The sequence below is a fragment of the Excalfactoria chinensis genome, chromosome Z (assembly GCF_039878825.1).
Source record: "Excalfactoria chinensis isolate bCotChi1 chromosome Z, bCotChi1.hap2, whole genome shotgun sequence".
In the NCBI taxonomy this organism is placed as follows: domain Eukaryota; kingdom Metazoa; phylum Chordata; class Aves; order Galliformes; family Phasianidae; genus Excalfactoria; species Excalfactoria chinensis.
In genome coordinates this window covers 52,975,961-52,998,960 of record NC_092857.1, presented here as the reverse complement: position 1 = coordinate 52,998,960, position 23,000 = coordinate 52,975,961, and the positions used below count along the sequence as shown (strand labels likewise).

General features: G+C 37.9%; 1 protein-coding gene across 1 annotated transcript in view; it reads right to left on the bottom strand.

Annotated features, from left to right (window-relative positions):
* Positions 1–358: 358 nt before the first annotated feature.
* MSH3 (mutS homolog 3) overlaps positions 359–23,000 on the bottom strand; it is a 109,004-nt gene continuing 86,362 nt past the window's right edge. Inside the window, exons 21-24 of the mRNA XM_072359233.1 lie at positions 7,822–8,008; positions 7,499–7,628; positions 4,743–4,917; positions 359–917 (exon numbers count right to left, since the gene is read on the bottom strand). Coding sequence (XP_072215334.1) covers positions 809–917; positions 4,743–4,917; positions 7,499–7,628; positions 7,822–8,008 — 601 coding nt within the window. The 3' untranslated portion in view covers positions 359–808. The remainder of the gene's footprint in view (positions 918–4,742; positions 4,918–7,498; positions 7,629–7,821; positions 8,009–23,000) is intronic.

Genomic DNA, 23,000 nt, shown 5'->3' with positions numbered 1-23,000 from the left:
AAACTTGAAAATTGCAAATAAAAAAAAATATATATATATATATATAATATTTCTATTTTTTTCCATCTTTCTGCTGGGGATTTCAGTTGCATAGTTTGAATCACCCATTTCAGCTCTTCTTGCCATGTCTGAAGTAAAAAGGAAGTGAGCAGGTGTGAGAACGAAGGAGAGGGAAGCAGAAATGCAGTCAGTGCATGTTTTGTGTTGCTGCTTTGGAAGTTACACATTGCATCATCATTAATGTCATCAGTGGGAGAGAGACTCTCCCATCCAGCTGCATAACGCACACATTCTTAAATTCATTGTGTGCATCCAGCATAAGGGGTGCTGTACATGAACGACTGTAAATGCATTAAAATGAGGGAAAAAACAGTTTATTTGTTCTTCCCTTTTGCACATTGGTACGGCACAGCCAGGACTCAGTTACATTTTCACAATGCAGAGAATTATTTCAGTAGAAATTGAAGTACAATAAAGTTAAAATCCATTATTTTATTTATAAAACGTGTATCTAATAATTTACCAACATCATTCCCCAAGTTTTCTATACAAATGCTAAACTTAATCCAATACCATTTTGCAATTAGGGAAAACATTTCAGGGAAGGAATATGGAGTGAGAAAATTACTATCAGACAGCGGATGTGGATACAGGGCGCCATATCACAGCACAGCATCTCTTATCTCTGGAAAAGCAGAGAAGCCAACTTAATGCACCTACAGCTATATATGCACCAACAGAACCTATTACTCTCCAGACTCATATCTTCTATCTGCAGTATTTTCCATCTTTAAGCGTGATCTGAGGATTAAAATCTGTCCTTTCTTTCATCTCCAGGTTCACACGTATTTCTCCATTTCTGCAGTTCCTGAGCATCATTTATTTTCCATGCTTTGGCAAAAGACTTCAGCTTTTTTCTGGGGGGGGAAAAGAAAGTCAGTCAAAATATGGACACACTTTCAAATTAAGTACCTCATTCCTTGAAAGCCTTACAGTCATCTACAAAATGTTGTACACAGTCTGCATTGCTCAGAACGTTGTATGATCTATAAGCAATCAATGATCTCATAGGTGTTCCATCTACAGAGCAGTCAACACTGTAATTTTATAAATAACTTATCGTACCAGACACAGATTCAAGATGAAATACAACACCCAGCAAGTGTGAATCATTAAAGGAAATGAACACCTGTGCAAACCACAAAACTCCTTTAGTTTGCACATTTTAGACTGCATGTTTCTAGGAGCTGTGCAAACGAGGAATCAACAGAAGGGGTAACACATTTCCAAACTCACTGAGTACACTCATCTTTCCTATTTTCTTTTCAAAACTTTTTTTTTCAGTATCAGAAGGACTGATAAACACTGTGTCAAGTAAACAAGTCATTTAAAATGGGTTAACAGACATTCCTGATGACAAAGATGTCAAGACTGGACGGAATTACCCAGTGGATTTTCTTAAATAATGTGAAAGTGATTTAAGAAAATAAGACAAGGCAGCTGGCCTGTGGCTGTTGTGTGTGACAGCACTTGTACACTGCTATGAACAGGTCTGAGTTTGACTCACATGGTAGTTTTTATGTCCTATCGCAGATACACCACAGCAAAGCTCATAGCCATTTTTAAATGTGTTAATGTATCTTTGGAGAGGAGGTACAGAAGAAAATGTTGAATCACAGAATGGTTTGGGTTGGTTGGGACCTCAAGGATCATCTAGTTCCAAGCCGCTGCTATAGGCAGGGCTGCCAACCACTAGGTCAAGCACTAGATCAAGCTGCCCAGGGCCCCATTCTACCTGGCCTTGAACTCCTCCACAAATGGGGCATCCACAGCCTCTCTGAGCAGCCTGTGCCAGGGTCTCAGCACTCTATGCGATAAAATCCCCCCTGATATCTAACCCAGATTTCTCCTCTTCTAATTTGAAGCTGTTCCTCCTTGTCCTATTACTATCAGACCATGTAAAAAGTTGATTTCCCTCCTGATTATAATCTCCCTTCAAACGCTGCAAGGCTGCAATGAGGTCTCCCCAGAGCTTTCTCCTCCCAAGACTGAACAAGCCCAGCTCCCTCAGCATTTCTTCGTAGGAGAGGTGCTCCAGCCATGTGAGCACATTATGGTCTTCTCTGGACCCTCCCTGAAATCTCCACATTATGGCAATAACAGAAAGTAAAGAAGAACAGGCAAAAGAGAGTATACCTTTATTACTTACTTATATTGAACTAAAAAAAAAAAGAATTGTGTGACAGAGCGATTGTTAAGTCACCAGCCACATTTGATAATCTCTGACTTGCCACTGACTGTAGCTCTGTGTTCACGCAGGTGTGTGAAGACCCCCACAAAGTTGACACAACATTTTACACTGAAGAAACAACGCAGAAGACATCCAACCCAGTGCTTCAGCAATGGCCGTGTGGCTGAGTGCCTCACCCTGTGCACAGCCCTGTCTCTCACTCAAGAAGGAGGTGGAGGTGACGACCTTCATGTGGTGTGGGCGGCAGGGCTGCAGCCTCACCCTGCTGCCTGAAGGAAGCACCTCCTCCCTCCCACATGTGTACTGCCTGCGCTCCTCACACACCGGGAAACTGAACTGGTATGGCAGGAAGTGAAGGAAAGGGATTTTCCAGCTGGACTGAATCTGAAAAGCTGCACACCCTGGAGGGGCAGGAGGCTCCGGCCTCAGCCACCAGCCAGGGTGAAGGACCCGCTGCAGACATGGATGACAGATTTATTCTTTTCTCCTTAAGAATACCAGCAAACTGCACACCAAAAACTAAAATACAGACGGCGGCATACACACGGAAAAGCTGAAAAATGTCACACAATTAAGTCCTGTAATTACGCTTAGCCACTCAGCCCTAGTCCTACCCTTTCTTTGCACTGCAGATCACTCTTCTAATGACATCATCACATAGTATTTTCACTGCTCATAGGTTCTGTATGCAGTTAACTACATTTTTTGGCAGTGGAGGCTTGCTAGAACACTGTCTCTGCCCTATGATTTTGACAGAATGGAAATTACACTGTCATATTCTATTACTTCTCTTCTAAATTACATTACACAATAACTCTGGCCTTCCAGCTCACATTCTCACCTTTCTGGAAAATATTTTTTCTAGATCTAGAATCCTATATACCTCCTAGCAGAGTTATGGGGTTGCTAGTAATTTGACATTTTACTTTGGTAAATTATGGACCACCATTTGCAATGAACAAAAGCTACCACATTATTTTTCACACAAACTGTCATGCATCATCCATACAGGTGTTTTTCTTTTTATCTTCCTTTCCTAGAAATGGATAAAAGTCAGCACTGAGCACTACCTATCATTTAGCATCAGAAGAACTGTTTGCACCTACAAATAACTAGGCAATAAAGTTTTCTTTTACAGATTTCTTCTACCGTGATTAGCTATGACCATTAGGCAGCAAAGACTTATTGTAGTCCCAGAGGACTACCTGAAAGTTCCTGATAGGACCTGTGTTGAAAAGAATAGCAACAACAACAACAACAAAGGTGAAAATGCATATGAATGCTATGCATATCTTTACAGCTGAAATATCTACATAATGTTACAGGATGTAAAAAGGTGAGTCTATTGGATACATATGAATTTTCCTGAATAGCTGAGTACGCAAGGGACACATGTTCCTAAATGAAACTCGGTTCTCAAACAAATTCTAAAATCTCAACTTTCAGTAAAATCTGCTGTGTTTGGGGGGCACTCGACATACGGTAAATAATTAGTTTTAAGTTAAAATAGCAAAAATAACAGCATTCCTCTCTACATTACATGCACAGTGCTCTGAAAGTAATGCCTCGTGTTTATTTCCATGGAAACTACAAGGTACAAACAGCACAATAACATTATTTGGTAGAGAAAATTCTCTGCCCCAAAACACTCTTTTTCAACATAGTCACCACCATTAGCTATGCCTTTTTGCCTGCAATGAACAACAGCCTGCGCTGTTTGGTCTCCATAAACATTTAGCAAGAGTCAATGAACCTCTATGAGTGTCATTGTTTTTGCCTGGAGAAAAGCAGTGACACACCTCTGCTTCATACACACATCTGTGTCAGACACCATTCTGTCAGATTGCCCCTCTGCTGCCATCTGTCACACACCAACAACATTTAACAGGATTTTGGTAGGAAAGTTCAACTTCTACTGTCATCCCACCAATATCCACCTCTGGCATCACGGGCCAACATCATAAATTAGGAGGCACTACTTTTGGAGCAGCCGTTGTAGCTTGCAAATAAAATTTCAAGTGTAATAGTGAATATGTTTTACAAATTAAATCTATATCTTAACCGTCACTGTTTCGAGAGAAATAGGTATTAGTAGGTGTACTTCAGATATATCAGTCAGAATTTCTTCCTGAAAGAAATTTAAGAAAACTTAAAGAATAAGTTTGCTAGTATCTGCTCTAAGAAAAAAAAAAAAAAAGATTATTCCCAGCTTTATTTCAATATGCTCATTGCTCATGGTGTGTGTTTTTTTTTCCCAACAGTGATTAAGAGGGTAGCAATTAACCTCTGACATAATAGCTAACTAGAAAATCCAATGTTTTAATTGAAATCGATAGCATAATTTATCAAACATTTTAGAAAGTTTTGTCTCCCTTTCTCTTTCCTGAAGGAACATTACATATGTGAAGTAGCTCTTATGGCTCTTTTTAATATACATTCTGTGTAATGCTCTTCCATTCACATCTGGGAGAAACCTCCTAATTGTTCCCACCTTTTCATATTCACCAGTCTCTCTAACTCCCTTGATTTGTGAGCTGCCTTCTTCAAGATTTCTTCGGGAATATCTGCCAGTTTGGCAACATTCAGCCCGTAGCTTCTTGCAGTGACTCCTTTAGTTATCTGATAAAGGAAAGTGATAAATTCGGGATTCTCTTCCTCTTCAGATCCTAAAAAATAAAACAAAAATCAGGGTCCCTCTGTTTTATTTATAATGTCTAGTAGTCCAGAGCCTGAAATAGCAAAGAACTGGTTTTATTATCATTCATGTTTCCTGTGATATTAATTCCATTGAATAGATAAAAAAATAAAAATATTTCCTTGAGTTCACATTTTACTTGTACAGAGTGAGCTTTAAAACAGTGTTTTCCTATAGTTTTACCTGGTGTCTTATTAGACAGAAGCGTTTGCATGTGTATAAAACATAAAGAGCATTTGTATGTCAAGTTCATTAGTTACGCTGCAACTGGGACATTACAACTCATGTCTATGCAATAAAGGAAGTGTCTATAATCCTGCAGTCAAGAAGTCTATCAGTACAGCACAGCAAAATGTTTGCTGCCTGCCAGTAGGCTAAGAGCTCCAGAAAATGCTTATGGAAGCCCAAATGTACAGGCAGTAGATTCTTCTATTCTATGGCAATAAGATGAAAATATAAGAGCCAGCACAACAAATCTGATGATTCCCTTCCCTTCCCTCTTCAAGTATCCTTTTAAAATTTCTGCACACTCTAGGGCTGGTGTTAGGAGCAGAAATAATGTGCTGTCAGTCACTGCCCTTCATTCTTCTGTTCTGAAAATGTAAGTTTTTGGGAAGTGGAGATTTCCATAAATGATAATGACTCAAGCTGATTTGATCTGAGTGTTCCAAGCCAGAGGCTGGCAAAAATTGTGCCATAAATCTCATCCTTAGTAGAACAATTAGAGCATTAAGACAACAGGCATGGGAGATGAAAATACAGGCAAAGTAAGAAATGTAGACATTGCTGTTCCCAGGTTGTGATATTACACCTGTTGTGCTTTCTGGAGTTTTAACAGTGACAACTACATATGGCCTGAACGTTCAGGCCAATAAACATTGAAAGAAAGAAGGCTGAAGAACCATATTACAAAATAAAGTACAGGGCTTCAGAGAAACAGTAGATAAGGAACAGTATGTATTGAACATCATCTTATTTGCCCGAGAATACTGGAGATGAACATTTACTGCTCTTAACCACAAACATCAGCACTACTAGACAGCGTTCAATTAAAGGCAACAGTGCTTTGAACAGCCTGAGCTCTAGTTAACATGTATTTCAGGGATCCATGCTTTTAAAATTAAATAGAATATAAAAGCCAAAATTTCCCCCCAGATAAAACTCCATCTGAAGTTGAAGAGTTTCTGTGTGAGTACAGGTTTTAGAAAGTAGCTTTTCTTTTTAGTTTTCTGAGAAGTTTAAAAAGAGATAGATTATTTATGTACAGTATTTAGTGGCAATACTAGACACCCCTGCCTGCTTGGCTCACAACCTAGCAGATAATACAATACAAAGAATGAATTATAGGGAAGATTAACGACAAACACCACAGAAATTTGAAAAATTAAATTAAAAAAAAAAAAAAAAGGAAAAAGTAGAAGCGATATAGACAACATGCAACCTATAGGGAATATAGAGATGCAGTATAGAGAACACTGTGCAAAATGGGAAAACCAGAATAAGAACAGGATTTTCAAATGTCTGAGTAAAGCTAACATCAGGAATGCAGCCAAGGAACTTCGTGTAGAAGAAAGTTCTACATCACAGATCTGGTTTAAGTTTGGAAGCCATGTGAGTAAACACAGTGGATAAACCCCATGTTGATTTTCAGAACGCTTTTGAGAAGTGTCCTGCATCAAATGCTCTTCTAAAAACCAAGCAGCCATGATCTACAAGGAAGGCCTTTGCCTTTGTAAATAATTGTCTAGCAGACAGGTAATGCTAAGAGTCTGTTCTCACTGTGAGGAGAGACTGAAGAGAGGATCATCACGGCAGACAGAGCTGCTTACCTCATCCATTAGCAAACAGAGAAAAAGGGTAGGCAGTAAACTGACAAACTGCACTGAAAATACTATCTACTTCACACCAACAGTCACAAGAAGTGTCACTGTGACTCTCCTGCCTGATAAAAACAAAGATGAATGAGATTAAGATAAGCAACATACAAAATTAGGCATGGGACTGAAACAGTATGTTGAGATTATTCCTCCGTCTCTTTGAATCCAAGAACTGGGACCATCAACTGAAACTACATGTTTAAAAACAGCCTCAAAATGAACAAGAGGAGGTGGTTCCTCTCATAAAGCAGTGTTCAGTTTTGGAGCTCTTTGACACAGTTGGATGAAGATGAGATTGGACTTCGTTAAAAAGAAATCCAAAGATTCAAAAACAAACAGCAAACAAACAGACCCGCTCCCTCCCCCAACCAGCAAATGTTTGCAGACAGTGGGCTCTTCTATAGAGAGCTGCCATATGTTTGATCCCTAATCCCTCCTCCTTAATCCTCCGTTATTTGGCTACCGTGAGAAGCTGGACGCTAGGCTGGGTGAATCTTTGATCTGACCTAGCTCAGTCATCCTTGCATCAACTGCGAGAGAGAAATGATTATTTAATTTTCAAGTCCCTAAAATTGAAAGTATAGACTGATACTTCAGTGTGTGCAGTATGTAGAGGCTACTACAACTTCTGCCTCTGCCTGAAATGCCAGAAGATCAGATGAATTTATACTGTACCTTTCTGTTCAGCACTTTCTTCCTCATTCACCAGGAAAGCCATATGATAATTACCAACTTTATCTGGATACACCTTTTCTAGTTCACAAACTGAAGGGTAGTGGGTGACAAACAACGTTAGTGACTCCACCTACAATAAAGAGATTGACACCCAAGGTTTAATTTTTTTCAAACACAACAACATAGCACATTACACATAAGCCCTTGCACTGAGTTTAGACGTAGCACACTTCTACAACAGTGGAACACAGACTATATCAAAGTCAACCTACAACAGTACAGGCTGAAAAAGTGTTCACAAGCACGTCAGACTGACTACTTACATGTGTAATAAAATGTTCGAGCGTAGCATAAGCAATAGCAATTCCATCATGTGTGCTAGTTCCTCTTCCCAGTTCATCCAAAATTACTAGTGATCTTGAAGTTGCTTTTCTTATTATCTCAGCAGTGTCTGTCAGCTCTTCCATAAAGGTACTTCGGCCTTTGTAAATGTTATCTGCAGCGCCCATTCTGCATTGGGATATGAAGCAGATTGATTTATTGAGTTCAAGTAAGGGCCAGATACAATGAAAAAAAGATCATGATCACTTTGCTATAAATCTCCTGTTGCAGGACCAAAAAATTAGGCAAAACATCCACTTTCCAGAACAAGCTTATGAGAAAAGCCAGCAAAAGCACGTGGTGTAGATGAGAGGGTGCTCTGAAGGACTGAACGGTCTGGAAAAAAACAGTTAACATACCATTAAACAAAAGGTTGCATGCATTTCTCAAGACATCAGTTCACACAGACCCCGTGGTCTTCTGGGGGAGTTAAGACTGTAAGGACAGCAGGGAACTTTTCTGTGTCATCTGTAGTCTCAAGGCAAGACAGTAGTGTACTGTCAGCCAGTAAATGCAACATCTCATGCCAGCTACAGAAACTGGGGGGAAAAGAGATTGCAGACAAATGTGTGTTTCTTAGCATGGAATCCCTCCATGTTGAGAAGCTGCACAAAGTGGCCTGCTCTTCGTAGGCCCTGACAATCCTGACCTGTCACCTCACTAGAACTCCAGCAAAAGTAGCTGTGAAAAGCATTTTTATTTCCCCCTTGGTATGACTATGCAATTTACGTATCTATAAATGCTACACCTGCAGGTATCACATAGGAGCACTCCCATGAAGAAATACAGTGGAAACTCATTTTCCCAGGTATTCGTGCATTCAGCAGATAGAGCAGTTAGGTCCTTCAAGCACTATAAAAATAATGATTTCTTCCAATTACAAACTTTAATAGAAAGATTTTTCTCCTCATCCATTTATGTAATGTTCCTTCAACTTACCTCCTCTGTTTGCCACAGAAAATGGGCGTGCATGTACACACACATTCTGTTATGCCCCACACAACTTTTTTAATGCTGCTTCAGATTCACGTAACCTTCATCCCCTGCATTTTGTTTCAAATGATGAAACCACAGTTTTTACCCCAGAAACCTGATAATAATTTACGGTATTTTTCTTTTCTTGTGCAGGTTACCTTACCACCTCAGCAACTACACTGTCTACCTGCAAGAAAAAACATTTCCTTCCTCCATATATACTTTTCAATTACATTAATCACATCACAACGTCACTTCTGAGATAGCTTATCATTAGCAATCCACTGTGCAGAGGTGTAAAAATAGTTTGTTCACTCTCATCAGCCAACAATATATTTACATACAAGCCACACGGATTTAAGGAAAACTGACTCACAGGCTTAACATATTACATTTTCAAATATAACAGTTGGCCACAGCGGTATTTAAAGCCAATCAAAACCTGAAAGAGAATCCCAGTATAGCCTTTTTCTTTCAGTCTTTTGCAGCATCTCTCCAATGTAATTGCTTTTGTTGCCTCCAAAGCACTAGCAAGATTCTCATCAGTTTATGAGTATCTTATAATTGTAAGAGTAATTGACTACCAACACCACTGACTAACAGGTTGAACACTGTGCAGTTCTGCTTGCTATATATCCTCCAGTTCCTATCCTGAAAATTTGGCATAGTGACATATGTAATGTAGCAATAAGCAAGTCTACAACTGTAAACGAACTAATTTGGGTTCGAGATGGGCATTATGATACAGTGTGCACATCAAGTACTTAGGTATTTTTTAATGGCTATGTATTTGCATACACACACAGTGGGTATACTCCCACATATTCTAATAAAAGGTGATTTTGCACATAACTCAGTTAAATTAAAGTTTAATTAACTTAAATATATAATTCAGGATACTGTGAAATTAACATTTTATTAACCACTCAATACTGCAATCTTTTTAAATGCCTTAAATATGTACCAGGACAGTAAGAACTACACACACTCTGCTGAAGTTCTCACTGTCCTACAACCTCCCCAGCACATTTTCTACTTTGTTTCACATACCACATACTACTGCAAAATTAAACAATCCCCATTTATTGCACTACGTCTCAGATCTACACAGAAGAATATAAATTAGACCTGCCTTTAATGATGTGAACTACAAATAAGTTTGACAGAAAGATAAATACCCTTCACATCTATAAAATCCATGGATTTTATAGTCTACAAAATACCACAGAGTTGCCATGGGTAACTTTAACCTTAGTTTCCAACCCTGGCATTAACAGTATTAGTACTTCAGCATTTTTCTTTGGCTTTTCATTCCAGAGATGGCACCTACTTAGCCAGTCAGTCTGTTCAGCACCTGTGAAGGGTACAATGAGAGTTCTCAGTTATGTTTCTCTCTTGGGTTGCATCACAGAGCCCTCAGAACCGTTTAGTCATTTTGAATCTAGTTTGCATTTGTGAAAATAATTTTCAGAACTTCCTTGTTAAATGCTTAAGATATCAACAGAAATGACTGTCTTTATCTGGGACAAAACAGACAGGGATCTCCTGGGAAGAGTCCAGCAAAGGGCCACAATGATGATCAAGGCCTGGAGCATCGCTCTTATGAGGAAAGGCTCATAAAAAATGGCCGTTTGATTCGATACATCACTACATTAGAAAACAATGCAGTGAAATATGCCAATAAGTGGCCCTTACTACAGTGACACAGACACGTTATGCATTATCCAAATTTTCTTTTCTTACCTCTTTCCTAATTAAAGATACTAATTAAAAAAAAAAAAAAAAAAAGTGATGGAAAAAAGCATACAATAAGGCAGTCGCAAAAGAAAACTATTAGAGCAAAACACCACCACTCACCCTCATTAGCTTTATCTGTTAAAGCACCAGCTGCTGGAAGTGGTGACATAGTTAATATGAAAACTTCAATTTCTGCTACAGAATTTCTAACATCTACTTTCAGGAAAATTACTGCATTCTGCCCACGAAGAACATGCAGACATCCGTGAAAAGTGCCTCTTTAGTGCTGGCAAGAGATCCATCACTTCTCTGCAAATGCAGTTTGGCTGGAAACCACTTGTTATAATGTCTCTGATAACCAACCAGATTTTATAGAATTAAAACCTCTTCTTCTTATAATATTCAACACATTTATTATGTAAAGAAAAAATGCTGGGAAGCATTATCCCTTTTCAGCATTTGGCTTCAAGTGCTGAGGATTCTTGTCTAGAATCTCAATAAAAAACAACACAGTATTTACATCAGTTAGTTTTTTGAAGGATAAATTATGTGATAGGCAGTGCTAGATGGCTTTATGTAAATCAGTTAGCTCTACATGCTTAACCTGTATGTGAGCCCTCAGAGGAAAGGACACTGATTTCCTATTTTCAGCAGGAGCATTTTAACCTGCTTTCTTGGGTCAACACATGCACATAACAGTGACCTTTTTCAGATCAAGTGCACGCTGTTCTGGGAAGGTATTCTATCACATTTTGTCCTAAGGGGCTCTACGAATACTGAGAACTTGCTAATGATAAAATATAAGCTACCATTTGGAAATACATAGAATTAAAACAGCAAAATTGTTTTTCCTTACATCCAAAGAATTTGTGTGAATGCAGTATCCATTTAAAATTACCTTCAGCAGTCATGAGCTCATACTGCATTTAGAGCCACTGTGCAGCTCTGAAAGTTACCTTCAAGTCTGGTGCTTTCAAACCTTCGATAAGTCGGTCATGTCTGCGTCCTGACAGCCATTCATGAAAAATTTGTATGGAGGGAAGAAATGAAATTGAGGCAAGTGAGCTCTTTGTGGAGATCCTTCACTCAGTGCCCTGCTATTACTGCTCTCAAAAACCACAGTGTCCTGGAGAAGCACAGACTTGCAGACCAGAGATGGCCCGCAGTGGTGTGACAACATTATTTTGGAATAAATAATAGAGGTCCCCCAGAGAACAGCATCTGCCTTGCACTAGCAGCTCAGACTTAACAGTCCCAATGTGTACATTAAACCTGAAGTGGCCCCAGTGTCACAGATGGCAGTAAAAAAGTGAACTTCTCAAGCAGAGAAATTCATCTGATACTTAGAAGCTTCTACCTGAGGTTTCTTCCCCATGTTTTCTTTTAAAATAGGTAATCCAACATGCTGTGTGTTGATTTAGTTCTACAACTGAAAACACGGTATGGACCCCAAATGTTTTAATGTTCTTTTGTGTTAATCTGAATCCCTTGCAATACTTGGGAAAATGACCAAGCAGTGGTCTGAGGTCACCTGATGGTAATAAAAAGCAACCAAGAAAACTCAGAAGTTTAACTTTCCAGAAGTACTACTTTCACATGGCTTCAAACATAGCAATGCCATTTTCCATTCCCAGTTTGTTAAATACTTATTGAAGAAAAAAAGAAATTTAAGTGTTTTTTCACATTAACTGTAGAAAGGTGCTCTTGCCTAGAAGTTCATCCAACTAAAATACTTACTGGAGAAATGAAAACCGTTCCTGTTACAGAATAACAAATTTAGTTAGTGTAGAGTCTCCACAGATTGCCTTTGCAGTAACAACAGCTCTCAAGAAAAGGCATTCAGGTTTCCAGGCATGGTGTAATTTTTAAGAGATCAGGATTTGAAATCAGACCTCTACTCAGAATGTACTCACAGTCAAATTATTTATTCATCAAGAGCAACTAACACGATGACAGAATTACTCTTTTCCCTGAGCTTATCTCAGATAGAAGGTGTAGAATTACATGCTCCCAGCAACGACAAAGACATTCCTTCTCTGATTGAAAGAGAAAAACACAAACAAAATATACTCATAATGTGACTTTATAATTTCACTCACTCTCTTCTCAAACAAAACCCTTCAAAATGTCACTTCAAAGCTCACTGTATTTGAACAGGTGTTATTTAAACTAAAATAAGCATTTTGAAGAAAGAAAGGAGTAGCTGGGGTCTTGCCTTAGAATTTATCCCACTGCTTGCATAGGGCTTATCTCAGAAATATGTTTTTGATCAGCAACACAGTTACTCCTTTAAAAAACAAACAAACAAACAACTTCCTAACAACTTCTTCATATTCTTTTAATTTTTGCAGGAAACACTCTTCCCAGCTGAAGTTTCTTACTTGGTCTCTGCACAAAGAAGCTGGAAAAATGTGAGTACTAAATTGAAGAAAATGTTTATGGGAACGCCTTGTTATTGATCCTGATATGAGTGGAAGGACACAACCATAATTTCTTTTCAACATCTAGGTTCAGCTTCTCCCACTGTTCTAGGCTCTTAACTTTCTGTTAGGTACCAAGCTGTAAACTTAATTAATTGCTGTTTTAAGAGACAAATTAATGGCAAGATTTAATATTAACACATTAAGCTATGGGGCCACTTTCACACTCTTTTCATATTCCTCAAGAAAATATTTCAAACAAAATAAAACACAGTCCCGCCCTCTTTACTGCAAACAACATTTCAGATTTCTCATGCTAAAAATCGGTCTGCCAAGAAAATGAGAACAGATGTCTTAAACTGAGGACTGTCAGGTTGAGTACTGCAAGTCTCTCCTACCAACACCAAATACCCAACACCATCAACCAGAACGATCAATTTGTTTTGCCCATGACAGCAAATTGAAACCCTGGGTATTTTTGAAACACTCCGCCCACTCATGAGAATTTCACAGTGCTACTATATGAGTAACCCAAGTCACACATTCTAACTCCTGGCTTATTTCTATTCTACAGTGACAATTTGTCTAGTAATCCTTAGAAGACAGCAAGCTTGCAAGAGTTCACTGGCAAGAAACTAATGCTTCACACTCCCCCACAAAGTACTGGTAAGTCATTTACTTCATTTCCATCAATCTATTGCTTATTAAAACAAAAACTGACAATAACAGAAAACATACAGAAATTTCAATTACAGAATTAAATAAAAAAAGCTCTTATCCTAAGCATGACAAGATGCACTGTTTTCAGGATGGTTATTATTTTTGTATTGTTCACAGGCAGCTTCCAAAAACCAAATGTGTGTGGAATTACATGGACAAGAGTGATAGAAATTTGGAAGGTGCTTGTAGTACAAACTTATTACAGACAACATGCATGTACATGGTCAACCGTTTCTACAACTGTTTATTAGCAAATGAAATAAATACCCACGGTATGTTACCTAATATAAAAGAACAGTTGTTGAAAAGCATGCATTACATTGCCAAAGAATTTTTTATGTTGTAAATTGCTGTAGAGGTACGATATTCCCAACTACTGACAAATTAATGAAACTAGTAAAACCTACAACCACTAGCCCACACTGATATCAAAACTCATTTTCACCTTCTTGCTTTCATCATTTTTTTTTCCCATTTCATAGAATCATAGAATTACAAGGTTGGAAAGGACCTACAAGATCATCCAGTCCAACCGTCCTCCCATTACCACTGCTACCACAAGCCACTAAACCATATCTCAGAGCTCCTCAGAGCACCTCTTGAACACTGCAAGGGATTTCAACTCTACCACCTCCCTGGGCAGTCATTCCAGTGCCCGACCACTCTCTCACAAAAGTATTTCCTTATGTCACTAGGTAACTGAATTAGACAAAACGACAAAACAAGACATTGCGTAACGATAACTTGTTACCTTTTACATCTGGTCAGCAAAGCTGGCACCCTAGTACATTTGACAAGATGTATCTAACAGATGGGCTTTCAAGATACAATCTGCAATGTTTTTGGTGGGAAGCCACGGGAAATAAACATCCATGCATTGCAGTGATCATTCAACAGTTTAAAAGCTTCACATCAACTGACTGAACCGAGCAGGACTGAGCTCAGAGGAGGCAATGCCAGCCTTATCAATACAATCACTAATCAGAACATAATCCTCTCGCTTCTGATGCTTTATAACACAACAGAAATTCGCCTGTTCTTCTGAAAAGCTTACACTGGGTTCCCATTCAGACTGCAAGGTCTGGCAGTTCGGGTAGTGTGCAGTGAAAGGTAAATACTCAAAGGAAAAGAAGTTTTGTGAGGGTCCCATTAATGAACAGAAGCTCCAAAACCTGACCCTGATTTCTCTGTAGGAAACATTTAGTTAATGTGTAGTTAACAACATCTACATTTTATTAATGGTCAAGAGAAAGAACACATTAAAAATACAACCAAGTCAGTGTTTACATGCAAGACACCAGTGTCAGCTCAAAGAAGCTGAAAAAAATAAAATAAAATAAAATAAAATAAAATAAAATAAAATAAAATAAAATAAAATAAAATAAAATAAAATAAAATAAAATAAAATGATGAAGACAGAAGACACAACTTTAAAATACACATAGGTTTACACTTACTACTCTTTCCTTTGAGTATTGGCCAAGAGACTCTACTGAGGGAACTCAAGGTAATTAAGTTAATGTGCACATGTAGCCGAAGGATTGAGGCCAAGGGAGGATTAAAAAGCAGGAACTATAGCAACAGACCAGGGACAACAGCTGAAGCGTTCAGCAGAAGTGAACTTTTCCCCTTTAGACCTGTGGACACTACAGAAAATCCAGTTCAAACTGTGAGCAGGTTAAATTCTAGCCTTGCTGAGTTTTAGAAAGGTAGCTGCCACTATTCCAGAAAAGAAGCTTCAACCTGACTGTAAAACAGCTGGTCAATTTCATAGGCATTTTTTTTCTTTCTCCATATACCATTGTAACCCTATCAGTTTCTTTTCAAGGACAGTGCAATACACAGCATAAGTTTTATTTTTCCTTTAATTATGACTTATAATTTATGAAGACTATAATGATAGATTTTAATATTATAAATTTTTGTATTATATATATAAATATACTTTATATAGTTATATTTATAAATCTCCCTGTATTTTTAAATAACTGCCTTTTATTGGCTTAGATGAATTTTCAAAGTTGATTTAGAACCCTGCAAATGGAACAGTAGTTTACTCTTACAGATTTTACCAAATGCCACATGTGTTCTGATAAATAAACCATTGCTATTTGTATGAGAGATACAGACCAAACACTGCAGATACATTTTACTATGGAATATATCTATGAACCTACGTGAAGCTAAACTAGTCATAAATATGTGGAGTATTGCTTAATTCCTCTCTGTAGAGTTACATTACGCTGGTAGATGTAGCTGCAGTTCAAAAGCTCTCCAAATAACCAAGATAAAACTTTTCCAGATAAACAGAACAAAAACACTTTTATTTGAGCAACACTAACTACAACTTTTTCTCTTTGTTTTCTCCACATGATAGAAAATGGGCACAAAGAATATAATACAACCCTTTTCTTTTCCCTCAATAATTTAACCCAGAAGTGTAATTATACGAATGCAAGCATAAATGAAAAGCTTCAGTCATTTTTGTTATTCTGGCAATAAACACATTACAATTAAGCAAGAACAAAATGAAACAAATTACTGTGCTCCAAAGAAGGAATACTTCTGGAAATTACTTTTGGGCCTTGACAACTCACAAGTTCTGCTGTTCTGATTCTCACTGTTGCTTTCCAGAGTAATACAGACACCAAAGCAACACCTACTGAGCATATCCACACAGAAAACTCTGGTGTGAACTTCTCAGTCACTTGGGATTGTTTATTGAGAATGGTTCCCTGCTGTTTTGCAGATACACAATTTGCGTGTAAATATTTTAATAATCATCACCACATTTAAATGCAGTGGTCTGAAAAGGTGCCTTTGTTCTGACATTTTCTGACCCTTATCTTTCAGAGGCTAACTGCATGTGCACACTGAGAATCTACTTTCTTCAAAGGAAAATCCAAATCTGAAACATCGAATAAAGCTTCAGTAAAGCTTCTGGCCAAAAGCAGGCAGTATACAGACAAGCAGCTCTGGTAAATGACTAACTCCTCCATAGGTTCTCTTCAGCATTCTCAGCCAATTTCTATATGACAAAGGATGCCTGCAGACTGCCCTGCCAGCCACTACTGTCACCTCAGAAATGGAATTTCATAGCTTATATTTTATGATAAATATGTGAAGACACTAGCTGAATCCTTATGCCAAGTTTTGCGATCTGATATTTCTAGGACTGACAGTAAGACTAATCTCCAATAATCCTACCCTGTAAGCCTTGAAGAAATCAATAAAGCTTAATAAAGCAATAAATGCAGCCAAAGAATTTTAGAGATTGGTAACAGGTCTTTTGAGCTAAGAACAACAAAGTTCATAACGTGGTATAAAAATAAAAGGTTAGAGGCTGCTCTGGCAAAATACTGCAGAGACTGCCATAAAGGACAACTTATTATTAAATATGTGAACACATTTAATCTATGCCACTCCACCCCAGTGATCTCATTCATTTCTGAGGCTGTGACCAGTAAAAGGAGAATTCAGAGAAAGGCATGGCAATCCTGGAATGGTAATAATGCTGAAACACAAGAGGAAATAAAAAGCCCTTTCTTTAAGTCACATACACATGAACTCACATATAACTCCAAAGCATGCCTTATTTCTCCTTAAAGGTTATTAGCAAAAAGCAATCAATTTAGCTCCCTAGGGGTGAAAAGCAGTAACATCATATTCCACTTAGAATAAAAGACTAAAATCAAGATGGGGGAGGCCCATTTAAATCTTAAAAGCTCTCCAAGTCTTTCCTGCATGCTGATAACTATTTTAAAATGCCAGCAGCGTGCTTCCCCTTCAACAATCAAGGTTAAGTGCACAAGTGCTGATCTGGATGAAGGATCTAGTTCTTTCTGCTTAGTGAAATCACCAGGTAGGAAGAGACTTCTAATGTGCAGTGTTTCTAAACCATTTTCAAGCAGGCAAACTCCTGGGCATTCTCTCTGCACATAACGCTCACCCATGAAGCAAACAATGAGTAAATGGCAAAGAAGAGAGCAAACTGAATTCTAGCCGTAACAAACTGCCCTGTTTTTCAAGCATTACTTGCCTATCACTGTGCAAATAGCACAACTTCTGCTGTGAAGCTCTGAAAAAAAAAAAAAAAAAAAAAAAAAAAATGGAATTTTTATCTACCATATAGAATAAGCATCAGTGATTTTTTTCCCTGTCTTCTCTTGTGCTGCCTTTCACCGATCAACTGGTGAAAGTGGAATGATATAAAGAACAATGTTATTTGTGCAAGTAAAAAAGTTGTGAAGTTTCAGCAAGTATATCAGTGGAACACTCATTTCCATTAATACTGACAAGCTCTAGTTCATTTTTGTTCTTATGTGACTGACTTCAGGCTTCAATGCGTTGTGAAAAGCATCTGGAAAACATCTTCCATTCAATCTCTGCTCTGATAGAAACATTTTCTGTTTCCTTGTTCGTATACCACGCTATGCTGCGTTTTCCAGTTTTCTCAAGATTTCTTACAAAATACACTTTGAACAAGCTTTGCAACATTTAGGCTGTTAAAGTAAATAAATCATGCAGCTTTAAAGACCTTTCAAACTTTAATGATACTGACATTCCAATGAAGGAAATTAAAAATAAATACAAACATCCAAAATTGATTGCCCAAATGGTTGCAGGTGCTAATAACGTATTTGTTTTCCATCATTACTTTTACCTGTACTAAAATCTGTAATGATGCCATAAACATGAACACTTTATTCGGTTAAAGAAATTGTTTGTTTAGAGAGAAAACAGTGAGTTTAGCTGTTAGTTTCTTACAACTCCACACACTTGATAAAATAGTAATACGAGACTGGCAAGCTGTCAGAACTAAATACCTTTTACAGTATTTCAGGAGGTAGCACACAAATTTCCTTCGTAAGGAATCTTTTTTGAAAGTCAATTCCATCATTTAGAGATCTGACAGACATTTTGCATAAAACTTTCCCTATTTCCTTGCCAATAAATGATCTTTTATGTGCCAATTCTTAAACATAAAGACAATACCAGAGAAAGCATCTGCAATCCTATTGCACATCACTGGCATGCAATGCTTTAGCTCCCTGGATGATGAAGATGAGAAGAGTCAGACACATCACTTATGGAGAGATACAAACACTGCTTCTTCAGATCTAACATCAAGTTCACACCCATGTGAGTACACAATTCTCACAGATTTATATAGAATATGCCCACAGGTCAGATTTGCAGATTTGTGAATCCATTGGAGATAGTATCAGCAGCAGCAAGCCTTTACAAGCAGCAGGGGAAGTACTGTCACCACTGGCAAGAGCAGCACAGTGCACTGAGTTATCCATTTTGAGAGGCTCTGTGGTGAAATGTCTTGGCCTTCAAAGCAGCCTCATCCCGACAAAAATATTACATTTCATCAGTGCCACCATGTTAAGCAAGGTATATGTAGCAATGACGCCATTTCATCTTTGGACGGGAGTGCACAATGTAAGTTGATTGTCTGACTTGTACAAAGGGTTGAAAACACTGTTGCTCACATTTTTGAAAGAACATGGAGGACAAAAGGAGATTTCATTTTTTATCCATTCTGATTCTTAGAAGAGAAATAAAGGTCGTCTTTTCAGCACTACTGGGGTGCTTCTAAGTGTCACTAATGATGTCACGATATCTGGCTCATTGGGATAAAAAAGCCAGTTTGGAGTGAGGCCAGTTTGGGGCAGTCTGGCACTACCTGTGCAAAAAAGAATAATGTGAGATGTCTTTTCCTGGGTAGATGCGGACTATTCAGATGTTTTTCTAGACTCTAGAAAGACTGGAAAGATTTGGGGGTAAGTGCCAGCCCACAAATTATATCACTGCATTTCACAGGTTGTGAAGACATCATTGATACTGACATGGATAGGTCCTCAAATCCAATTTTCTATAGCAGGAGGTGATCTTCAGTTGTTGACTCTCTTAGTAGCACTGCTGTCATTTGCAGAGATTACAGTTCTTTCCCATTAGTGAATCCATTGCTAAACTCAGAATCACCTTTCCTTAGCAAGGTCCATATTTGGAACTGGATCTCAGGGGCTGGAATTGAATAAAATGAACTGACTGAGGCCCGTGGCAAAGGTGACAGAACTCACTCTTGCAGTGTTGGATGAGGCTGCCAGTTTTCAACCAATGCAGAAAATATACTGTCATCTGCTTACTCTCTCTCTTTATATATCCAAAGATCACAAAAGTTGAGAGAAGTTTCTTGTGCGTGAAGGGCAATAAGGCGGGTCTTCGAGGCCTGAAGACTGTTTACATGGGCAACTCCAAGAAGCACATGTACTGACGTACGCAAAGTACTGAAGTACATGCTAGTAGCTCAGTATGATGCAGCTTTTGGCTGAATCAGTCAGAAGCACCAGCTCACTGCGTTAGGTCAGCCTAATTCACACGGCTCTGCAACTTTGTCATGCTGTACAGAGACACGAGGATCAGCTGTCTGAAGATTTTTGTACTCTGGCTTTAGTTGCATGAACAACTACCAGGCCTCTTCAAAATCATTACGTAAGATAAAAAGAAAGACAAGAAAACACCAAAATCGCTATGTAACTGAAAATTACAAATCTGCCTGCTCTGGTGTTCACTTACAGCCATGTCTGTCTGAAAGACCCTGTGAATAGACAGGTAAGTACAATCTAGAATAATTAAATCTTCCCGTCTGCACTGAGGTGAGAAGTGACCTGCTGTTTTCACATTTTATGACATGCAGAGGAATTTAATCATCTCCTACCAACAGACCTAGAAATCAAGAACACCCTTCATCTTAAAAGAAAACAAAACACATCCAAATCATCTGCTACAGGGATTAAATATAGGGCAGAGTCCTGTACACCACAATACAGATCATGTGATGTGCAGTCCATACCAAGACAATTGCCTTGAAGTGCTGGCAACCCATATGTCTTACATAAAACAAAAGAAATTAAACCGCTGCTTAGATAAGAAACCTACAGCTATCACTTAACAACATGTATTGCCAACCTCCTCCACTCCTCAGTTTTCTTAGTATACTTTCTTCAACAATTCAAACTCAATTTCTTTGCCATCATAAGGATTAAAGACAGTAAACAGAAAGTTCTTTGTGGAAGAAAGAAATTGCATGGGTGTGTTTTCTGCACACATCTCACTGATGCTTCTTTGTATTCCTGTAACTTTAAGCATGTAGTGCCTAGCCTGCAAGAGGCAGTTTTGAAATGCAATTGAAGCACTGTGCAGAACACTACTAGTTCAGACAACTAAAGTTGCCTTTTAAATACTATGCCCAGCTTGGCTGATGATGTAAAAGTCTCAATGGGACATGCATGTCCCTCTAATGTGACTGTGCATACTGATGTGTGACCACTGGAACAAATGAAACAGCTTTCATATTAATGTAAAAGGAGAAAACTTGGTAGTATGCTTGAAAGGAAATTCCTCTTTTGCTCCTTACCATTTCTTAGAGTTGGCGGCTGTCTCCTTAGAATTATTCTTTCTACTGGCAGCTTTTGATTCAATAACTCTTGAGATTTTGAATACAAAGTCTTCAGTAATTTGAACTACTAATTAGTTTCCTTATTTCATCTTCTACCTCTAAATTGTTATAATATTCTTTGTCTCTCTCTCAATTTTGGAAACTGACTCTTATAAAGAGATACTGGTGACCTACAGGAAGTGCATTAAAGGTTTCTAGCAGTAAGAAATTATTTCAATAATGGATCAAGCGGGACCTCTTTACAGGTCAGTTATCCTCAGCAGCTAACGCTGCCCCTTCTCAGTGCTCTATTAGGTCAACAGAATTTCTTTCATTAGTTCCTCTACGTGTGCGTGTCCATGCTTGCTTTGTCATTCTACAAAACACACACAGTGAAATATTAAATTAGTTTCCATGTCTGAGTAAGTAAATTAGTAGAAAAACTAACACAAATGGAAGGTTAATTTAAAAGAAAAATTAAGCCCATTTGCTGCACAAAGAACTCTGAATGTGAACTTTTAAACATATCAGAGAATTAAACACTCAAATCCCATTAAAAGTCAATGTACTTTGGACAGTGACCTTTACAAAACTCTTCTAAAATTGCTAACTATGATGAAATTGATTAAGTGAAATTCTGAGAGCGAAGGCTGCTTGAAAACATTATCCTTTACTGAAAAAAAAATACCACTTACAGAACATCCTCTAAAGACAATGTCCTCCTTATTACTTATCTGTCCCTTAAATGCATTGCAGAAGATCAGAAAATTAGTAGCTCAGTGCATACATAGCTTCATTCATGAAGAAATGAATATGGATATGTAGAATTTCAAGTGATTTATTCAAACATTTTTAGTATAAAATACATAAATTAATCCAAAAACAGCTTTAAATAAACACACAGAAATACAGATAATCAAATATAATGCAGACTTTTTACTCCGTATTTCACAGTTCTTTCACATCCTTTCACTGGGATGAGGACCAAAGCACCACAATGGAAGTAACAAAACTGTTTCTACAAATAAGAAATGGTCAAAGCTGGGGATAATCCACAGAAACACTCAGAGACTTACTTAAGAAGTAGTAAAAGAGAACAAAAGACTGGAAGAAATTACTCTCACCCCTCAACGTTTTCAATTAACAGACTGGTAATAGCAGATCATCCGGGTTTAGAGGCATTATGAACTGAAAGGATCTCTCCCTTTCCTCCTCTTCAGAATGAAATTATCAGCTCTACTCTGTATTTTGCCTGTACACCTAGTAATGAAGATTAAACATTTCAATTTTCACTGTATCTCTAAGTAAGACGTTTCTTTTAAACTACTTTTTTTTCCCAGCTTTAAAATGCTTAATAGAACGCAGTATTTAAAGTCAATTTAAAGATGCCATAATACATAAATACTAAATATATCCAAGGGAATAACCATAGTAGCAACCTTTCAATCTCCATGGAAACCTTACTTAAAACACAATATATAAATGCTATGTGAATGGTAATCTCTTAAACCTATATAAATTCACTCTGGGAAGATGCAGTATACAAACAAAAAAAGATACTGCAGTATAAAGCCTCAATATTCAAAAAAATTTAGCAAGAAGTATAACTGCTGGTGCTCCTGATGCACGGAACTTCTCACATAGTCAGCCTGTAGAGCACCCCTTGCAGCAGGAGTGCTATGCTAATAGCAGCATCTAGAAAACAACGCACCATGGCAGCAATGAAAATAACTTGGAAACTGACATCTTTCTGTGCAGTGTTTGCAAAAGATTAAAAATATACCAAAGTTGTCAACCACAAAATCCCGTTTCGCTTTGAGAT